This window comes from Protomyctophum parallelum (assembly GCF_964188405.1).
Source record: "Protomyctophum parallelum genome assembly, chromosome: 13".
Lineage (NCBI taxonomy): Eukaryota > Metazoa > Chordata > Actinopteri > Myctophiformes > Myctophidae > Protomyctophum > Protomyctophum parallelum.
The window spans coordinates 42,063,664-42,073,302 of NC_139708.1; the positions used below are offsets into that span (position 1 = coordinate 42,063,664).

Below are 9,639 nucleotides of genomic sequence, written 5' to 3' on the forward strand. Positions count from 1 at the left end.
CTTGAGGGTTGTGTGTACATTGTATGAAACACACTTAATGTAATCAATAATTATCTTATTGTATTATAGCTCCATAATGGGAAACAAGGGATCAACACCAAAGCAGGAACTCTATGATAGTAAGAATATGTTAAATTATGATTAATTAAACAATTTTATAACTAATATTATTGCAGCAATTTGTTTATGAATTGTTCTCTTCACCTTTTCCGTCAGCTCCATGGAGAAAGATTGACTGGCAGTAAGAAAACGTATTTCTAAAGATTGATTGAATATTTTCTAACAAATACTGTTTGGGTTAGGGTTAGAGTTAGCAACTCTGGTCTTTATTCATTAATATATAAATTGAATGTTACAAAGATTATGTTTACATTACATGTAATTATTTGTCTTTTTAATTTTGTTTATTCAGAAGCAAAGACAAACTGCTTGACATGGTGAACAAATTTCAGCCTGAAAATGAAAGTTGCAAACATGTCAGGATTTTGCTCCATGGACCAGTAGGAGCTGGCAAGTCCAGCGTCGTCAACTCTGTCAGCAGCGTCCTAAGGGGGAGAATGGTCCATGATGCCCATGTTTCTAATGCTGCTGGTACAAGTTACACCTTAAGAGTATGTAATTATGATATATCTACTGGTGAAAGTAATCAGTCATGTATGTAATGTATGTACTGTACTGGGTCGTGCACATGGAGGCTTGTCAACACACAATGTATATGTATAATAAAGTCACCTCGCATAACACAGGCCTGTGGATGCATCCTGACTGCAAAGGTGTCAAGTACATCTGAGAGAGAAAGTGTGCCTGTGTGTGTGTGTGTGTGTGTGTGTGTGTGTGTGTGTGTGTGTGTGTGTGTGTGTGTGTGTGTGTGTGTGTGTGAGTGTGTGTGTGTGTGTGTGTGTGTATGTGTGTGTGTGTGTGTGTGTGTGTGTGTGTGTGTGTGTGTGTGTGTGTGTGTGTGTGTGTGTGTGTGTGTGTGTTGGGGGGGGGGGGGAGTTATCAATTGTGCATTTTTTTTGTATGCCTATTATTATTACTTAATTAATTCTTGACTAATAATAAGGTCCAGGTGAGCTAGATCACGCCATAGCACCAGACCTGAACAGCTGTATGTATTGATACACATCATGTAGATGTGTACTCCATGTTCAATATCATATCATTAATGTTCACTAAAAGTTCCTAGAAGCTACATTTGTATTGCATGGAACTCACTGACTTACAATTGTGATTTATTTTACAGACGGAAACCCATAAAATCCAAAAAGGAAAACCACGAAACTTCTACCCCTTCGTGTTCAATGACCTCATGGGCCTTGAGGGACAGGCTGGAATTAAGGAAGAAGACATTACATTGGTTATGAAAGGTCATGTGAAGGACGGTTACACGGTAATATTACTGCGACCACTTTTCCACCGGTTGATTCCCAATGGGAACCGGTTCAGTTATTTTTGGTTCAGTTCTTTTTTGGAGCCAGAGCTCCAAAATTGGTGCGAAAAACTAGACCTATATTAAATTGTTTATAGGATCAATACAAGTAAATTAATACATGATAACCCTTCCACAGTACTTAGCTTTTTCATAGTTTCTATTATTTTGCATATTTTCCTATACATAATGACTCATTAGCATATTAAAAAATGTAAAATCTGTAATACAATAAATCATTGTCTTCGTGTAAGTAATCAGTTTGGGAAGTTGATGAACGTTAATTCATAATTAACGTTCCAATTTTGGAGCTCTGGCTCATGGACTAAGAACCAAAAAGAACTGAACCGGTTTCCTACACACTGATATTTGATCATTAATACAAAATATGAATTCAAAAATGTAAAAAATTTGATGCTGCTATATCAATATTTGAAGTTTTTCAGAAAACTTAGGTCAGGATTTAGAGGCGTTTTTAGAATCAGCCTCGCAGGCCTAAATGGGTTAATGACAAATATTGAGAAATGTAATAGTATACTCTGATTTATCTTCTTCTTTAATTTATTTCCTTTTTTGTTTAGTTCAATCCTGTACAACAGATACAGGAAGATGATAAACGCTACAACCATCACCCCACCCCAGAGGACAAAACCCATGTTCTGGTTTCTGTCATTCCTGCACTGTCAGTGAGCGGTTTATCCCAAGAACTCATAGACAAGATACTCAAACTCAGACTTCAAGCCACCTCCTTGGGTAAAAGCACATTTCAGCTTGATGATCATTATTTCCTACTTTTTGTCATCTTCCAAAAACGTAAAACATAAGAAATATTAGTGTGGTTAAGAACAAAATAAGAGTAATAACCTGAGTCTCATAACCTGCCACAGAATGTAGCAGTTTTATAAATATATAACTATAATACTGTATAAATAAAAACTAAAATAAGAACATTCACTATAGTTGGGCTGAGTGTTTGTGCACATTTGACAGGCATTCCACAGATCTGCGTTATCACCAAAATTGATGAGGCCCATCCTTTGATGGCGAAGGACATAACAAATGTCTACAAAATGATGATAGTGAAGGAAAAGGTGAAACTACTAGAAATTATTATTATATATTGTTCAACTTTGTTGAGTGTCAAATGCAAATTTTCTTTCTTTCTTTCTTAATATTATTGTATATACTCTCAACACAGATGGAGGAATTCAGTGCCAGAGTGGGTATTCCAATGAACTGCATCTTTCCTGTGAAGAACTACCATGAAGAAACTGACCTGGATGATGACATTGATGTTCTGTTACTGAAAGCACTGCAAGGCATGATTGACTTTGGAGAAGACTTCATCAACAAACATTATGATTAATCATGATTCATGAAGACGCCTATAAACTGACCCATTGTCATCAGAATATATCTCAAAGCCTTAAGGATGAATGATGAGCAATTTGATTAATTTAGTCAGGACAGTGAGGTCAGAGAGTGGTCAGCAGCATTCACCTTTGAAAGAAGATTATATGAGAACCTTCTTAACTTGTAAGTGACAGTGCAGAGTTGTATATGAGTCAGGTATATTTCAATGTCAAAGGGTTGATTCAATGATCCATGGGTTGTATTGATTCAATGATTCAGGATCTAGAAACACATTTTATGTAAATTACTAATGCTGATTGCTTATAGGATACATTTTGTCACTTGAAAATAAAATAAATATTCGCCCAGCGTAAAATGTTAAGTCAATTTCCAACTTTGTCATTGTCTTGGTCATGGTATAAAATATAAAATTGTTACATGGCTTCATGTTGAGTATTACTGCTGTATTTCTCTGCTCTACTCTAAGATATGATATACGATAACCTTGTATAAGCTCCAATTGGTTTATGAATATAAATAAATACTGTAAATAAAAATACATCGCATGGATGCACCTGGGACGTATCTTCAGTGATGTTTCTTGAGGTCAACGGGGTTTCGGGTCTTCCAACCGGGCCCCTCCTACGTCTCACCAGGTGCACTCTTGCTCTCACCAGGCCCATGAACTGTGCGTTGCACCAGACTGCTGGGTCACATGAAGATTAAAGGCAGGAACTAATATGTTTACCACTTTATTTATGATGTTGCATGGAATATGACATAGCAGAGAATATGGTTCCTTTTTAATACATAACCTTCACGTTAGTAAAAAATACGGGAGTAAATAAATATGGTGTGTTGACCGGCGCTATATGGTTTCGGTGAAGTCCTACTTCTGTTCGCATTCCAAAGGACACTGGGAGACTATAGGTTTCGAACTCAATTCAACATTTATTTTACAACTTTTGCTCTGTTGGCTCAATGTGTTAATTGGTTCGTTCAGTATTAGTTAGATTGTAAACCTTCGAAGGCAGAAAACAAAAATTAACAACATTGCCACTTTACAACAAATGGTAGCATTCCCTTTAAACAACCAAATGAATGTTTTTCAAACAATTCCTGTTTTTAATAATTTATTTTAAACAACTAAATTATTAAAGTCAACATTTTTAATTAAACATTTTAATTAACCATACAATGGCATAAATAAACATTATAAGAAAAATAGCTGATCTACCAGCTTGTATAGATTGTCTCTTTTCCCACTATTTTAAACATTTTTAGCATGGTAAATTCATAATTGTCCACATTTTCAGTAGTTTTAAATTCTTAAATCATTTTAACATTTATTCCTATTCCTCTGTCATTTATACAAAACAAAATAATGAAATAAATTGTCAAATACTTTTCAATGAAGCAGACATATTAATCATAATTATTTTCAAATTACTTTTCATGTAAGTCAAAGAAAAGCTAAATGTATCACATTAGTCATTCATTTACATAAATGTGTTTCTAGATCCTGACTCAATCCTTATGGCTTTGAGGTGATGACAATGGTTCTTCATGCTGGATAATGTTGTTCGATGAATTCTTCTCCCTTGTGAATCATGTGTTGCAGTGCTTTCAGTAACAGAACATCCATGTCATCATCCAGGTCAGTTTCTTCATGGTAGTTCTTCACAGGGAAGATGCAGTCCATTGGAATACCCACTTTGGTACTGCATTCCTCCAGCTGTGTAGAGAGTTCTAGTCAACATTCAACAGAGATTAACAAGTGCTTTAATAATAGTAAGTCTATACAACTTCCAATATTCTCACCTTTTCCTTCAGGTTCTTGCTCTTGTAGACATTTTTTACATCGTTCTTCTCAATTACATCAATTTTGGTGAGAATGCAGATTTGTGGAACGCCTGTCAAACATGCAGAAACTCAGTTTAGGTGCTTTTCTACTTCCTAATCTGCTACACACAGTGACAATGACACTGGTACACAATGAGTCTAATATAGTTCTCAAACACACTATAGGCCTATGTTTTTTTTTTTATTATTGTTAAAGTTCACAATAACCATGTAGAAAACAGGCTTAAATGTTCTTATACCAATCTTGTCTGCAATGTCTCTCATCTTCTTCATGGAATCCAGTGAAGTGCTCATTCGGTCAGCAGGAATGACCAGAATCAGAACATGAGTTTGGTCGGCTGGAGTGGGGGCATCGTTGTAGAGAGGATCTGAGTCTGACTGTATTGGGCGTTCACGATTGAACTGAACAAAAATGTAAAAGAAAGAAAGGAGGAAAAAAAAGTATAATTTCTCAATAATTTGTAATTAAATATGGTTTGAATTAATATTTTGTATTAATGATCAAATATCAGTGTGTAGGACATGCAGTAATATTACCGTGTAACCGTCCTTCACATGACCTTTCATAACCAATCTAATGTCTTCTTCCTGAATTCCATACTGTTCCTCAAGGCCCATGAGGTCATTGAACACGAAGGGGTAGAAGTTTCGTGGTTTTCCTTTTTGGATTTTATGGGTTTCTGACTGTAAAATAAATCACATGTAAGTCAGTGATTTCCATGCAATACAAATATAGCTTCTAGGAACAAAAACAATAGTTATTCCTTTTCAGGCTTGACCCATAGGCTAATAATAATAATAATAATAATAAGGGTAATAATAATAATAATAATAATAATAGGCATACTGTACAATTCAAATGTGCACACATACTGTATGGCTCCATTTACACCACTGCCTATACCCCTTATCTCTAAATGTCTTTGCCATTTTTACCATATTGAAAAACATTTTAGATTTTTCTACTCTACATCGACTCGTTGTGAGCTTGTAGATCAGCTATTTTAACTATTCAAAAATGTTTTTCAAAATAGGAAAATAAGTTTAGGGACAAGGTGTAAGGGCAAGGCAGTGACAAATATAGGGCCCTTGATCCCTCTCTCCACAAGTTGGATTTGACCCCTCTGCAGTCAGGAATCAGGATGCATCCACAAGCCACCAGTTTGACTGCTGTGTTCTGACTTTATTACACATTATCCTATAAGTTGTGTGTGCATGACACCGTACAGTAAGAAAAATAATGCATATACAGTACATGCTTACTTTCATCAGTAGATATATCAGAATTACATACTCTTAAGGTGTAACTTGTACCAGCACGTCCAGCAGAAGTAGAAACATGTGCATCATGGACCATTCTCCCCCTTAAGGCGCTGCTGACAGAGTTGATGAAGCTGGACTTGCCAGCTCCTACTGGTCCATGGAGCAAAATCCTGACATGTTTGCACCTTTCATTTTCAGGCTGAAATTTGTTCACCTCGTCAAGCAGCTTGTTTTTGCCTCTGAATAAATCAAATTAAAATAGACAAATAATAGATTAAATGTAATCTTTGTAAGATTCAATTTCAATGGTAAATTACTACATTTTGTTTATGACTTACAGAGGAAACCATGCATATTCAAATCCAGGGTAGAAGAGGGAAGTTACATTATGAAGCTTTATGAATCATGATTAAGAAATAGCCAGAAACTCGAAGCAACCAAAATGGTAAAATGTTATGTAGTGTCTCCTTCTATATGAACAGTGTTGCAACACATTTTTAATTGTTATAAAATTATATTATATGTGTGTGTGTGTGTGTGTGTGTGTGTGTGTGTGTGTGTGTGTGTGTGCGTGCGTGCGTGCATGTGTGTAATATAATTGATTTAAGAAATAAGTTTTCTTACTTCCAGTCAATCTTTCTCCATGGAGCTGATGGAAAAGGTGAGGAGAACAATTCATAAAGAAATTGCTGCAATAATATTTGTTATAAAAATGTTAATTAATCATAATTGAACATTGTAATATTCTTACATTCAAAGAGAACCTGCTTTACAGGTGTGTGTTGAGCCTCAGATGTCCCATCTATTGTATGTAAAGGAGTATGAATGTGTGTGTGAATGGGTGAATGAAAATGTTAAAGCATAAATGCAACATTTACCATTTAACAATGCAACTTACAAGATAACAGACGCTTCAAAGACGGCCAAGAGAACTGAAAGTATAAAAAGCATGTATCAGACAACGAGCACAACAGTGTGCTTCTGAACACTAGTTTCATAAACTAGTTCATCATATATAAAAAAAGAAAAACTAAATAATAAATAAATAAATAATGAGTACCGAAGAATGACCAACGGCATCCGGGACTTTATTGAAGGCCATTGAAGTCCCTCCTGATACTGTCTGACAACAGCAAAAACAGTCAAAGAAAGTATGTAAGTAAGTAGGTAAGTAAGTAAGTAAGTAAGTAAGTAAGTAAGTAAGTGAGTAAGTAAGTAAGTAAGCTAAGTAAGTAAGTAAGTAAGTAAGTAAGTAAACAATGAGTACCGAAGAATGACCAACGGCATCCGGGACTTTATTGAAGGCCATTGAAGTCCCTCCTGATACTGTCTGACAACAGCAAAAACAGTCAAAGAAAGTATGTAAGTAAGTAGGTAAGTAAGTAAGTAAGTAAGTAAGTAAGTGAGTGAGTAAGTAAGTAAGTAAGTAAATAATGAGTACCGAATAATTACCAACAGCATCCAGGACTTTATTGATGGCTTTCTCATTGTGGCTGCACTTCAGGAATTCACCTTCCCAGAACAGAGTGTCGACAGTGAGGATGACATCTTCTCTGGTCACATGTCTAGTGCTGTCATCTAGATAAGCGCGAACATTATGTCTGTGATGCATCACCACCAGAATCACTGGTTTACCACCTTTCGAGAGAGAGAGAGAGAGAGAGAGAGAGAGAGAGAGAGAGAGAGAGAGAGAGAGAGAGAGAGAGAGAATGAATGAATGCATTAATTAATCAGGATTGGCGATTTATACATCAATTCATCTTTATTATTAATCCAACATTTCTCACTTGGAATCTTTCCCATTGCCTCCTTGACATCAGTTCCAGCTCGTGAGGGACTTGGGCAGAAAGCCAGGATGTAGTCACTTTGTTCCACAGAATTCTTCTTGTTCTGTCCTTTGAGTTTAAGTTCTCTAACGAATGTTTCATGGGCACCACGAGTCACTCCAGTCACAACAACAAAGAAATTGAAGAGCTGTCCTGTTAACAAGACAGAGATAACTGTAAGGCTGGAGAAATAGCAAAGCTAATTTACTGTGTGTATTTATTCACATAAATTACATTAAAGCTTATTCACCTTGACTCTGTGTTGTGTTTTGCTCAGTGTCTGTGCTTCTGAGGAACAGACAAACAGAAAATAACCTCAGATGAAATGACCATGACTAAAAATGGTTGTATTATGTTAAAATAAAAAGTAATAGCCTATGTTCAAAATCATCATTTTTCTACAAATATATCAAAGGCAAGTGATATGGTCTCAGATGAAAATTGCTTGAACCTGCGCTCTTTCAAATTGAATGAGAAGTCTACTTGCAAAAGCAGTTTAACTCACCTGATCGACGCCATTGAAGTCCCTCCTGATACTGTCTGACAAGTAAGTAAGTAAGTAAGGACTTTACTGACGGCTTTATCATTGTGGCTGCACTTCAGGAATTCATATTCCCAGTGAGTGTCCACAGTGAGCATGACATCTTCTCTGGTCACATGTTTACTGCTGTCTTCTTTAACATTATGTCTGTGATGCATCACCACCAGAATCACTGGTTTACCAGTGCCACCTTGAGAGAGAGAGAGAGAGAGAGAGAGAGAGAGAGAGAGAGAGAGAGAGAGAGAGAGAGAGAGAGAGAGAGAGAGAGAGAGAGAGAGAGAGAGAGAGAGAGAGAAATTCATGCATTAATTAGTCAGGATGGACGATTTCTACATCAATTAATCTTTATTATTAATACAACATTTCTCACTTGGAATCTTTCCCATTGCCTCCTTGATATCAGTTTCAGCTCGTGAGGGGCTTGGGCAGAAAGCCAAGATGTAGTCACTTTCTTCCACAGAATTCTTCTGGTTCTGTCCTTTAAGTTTACTAACAAATGTATTATGGCCGCCATAAGTCACTCCAGTCACAACGATGAAGAAATTGAAGAGCGGTCCTGTTAACAAGACAGAGAAAACAGTAAAGCTAATCTCCAGGTTATTCACACAAGTGACATGAAAGATTACAATATTCGTGCACTGTTTCCCAAACAGTGGTTAGGGTTAGACCCATATGTGGGTTTACTTTTAATTATTTTGTTATTTTTGTTACATACAATGAGGTATTATTGCTACTTTTATGAAAGACTACTTGTACTGCCACCACTGTGTACATGTCCTTGCTGTATTCTTCCTTCTTGACCAATTTGCTGGTGGTGTTGGAGACTGTCACCTCCATGTCAGAAGGCTCCTCTGGCACCAGTGTTGGGTAATTCACACTACGTAATGCAATATATTACGTATATATGCGTAATATAACACAAACTCTACTATATTTTAAAATATATAAATCTGCAATACATCTGCATTACTTTCTGTCTGTCTATCTCGTTGCCTGTGGCTCTGTCTTGTGACATTATGTGACAACTGCAGAAGTTAAAGAATTACTTATTTTCTATAATTTGTCATCACATTATTAAAGGCTTCCATGAATTCAAGGTCACTGGTCTACGCATTTTTTTAAGTAACGTAATATGTTATAGTAATATTAATATATTACTCTTTCTCAGACAGTAATTTACTACTTTTAAATTAAGGTAATAAGTAATATAAATATAAAGTAATGCACCCAACACTGTCTGGCACTAGAGCTTCTGTTGAAGCCTCTGTTGTTACAGGGTCAGGATCATGAACATAATGCAAAGAACACAGCTAATACTCTGATAAATGTAAGGCTGGAGAAACAGTAAAGCTAGTTTACTGTCT

General features: G+C 36.1%; 1 protein-coding gene across 1 annotated transcript; it reads right to left on the reverse strand.

The window, feature by feature from the left end:
• Positions 1-4,299: 4,299 nt before the first annotated feature.
• Positions 4,300-7,010, reverse strand: LOC310868683 (interferon-induced protein 44-like; the record flags this gene model as incomplete). Its single annotated transcript, XM_083779139.1, has 7 exons — positions 4,300-4,517; positions 4,604-4,695; positions 4,885-5,047; positions 5,183-5,329; positions 5,940-6,147; positions 6,533-6,557; positions 6,980-7,010. 7 exons carry the CDS (start codon positions 7,008-7,010, stop codon positions 4,347-4,349), a joined length of 837 nt encoding a protein of 278 aa, XP_083635265.1. The 3' UTR covers positions 4,300-4,346.
• Between the last annotated feature and the right edge of the window lie 2,629 nt (positions 7,011-9,639).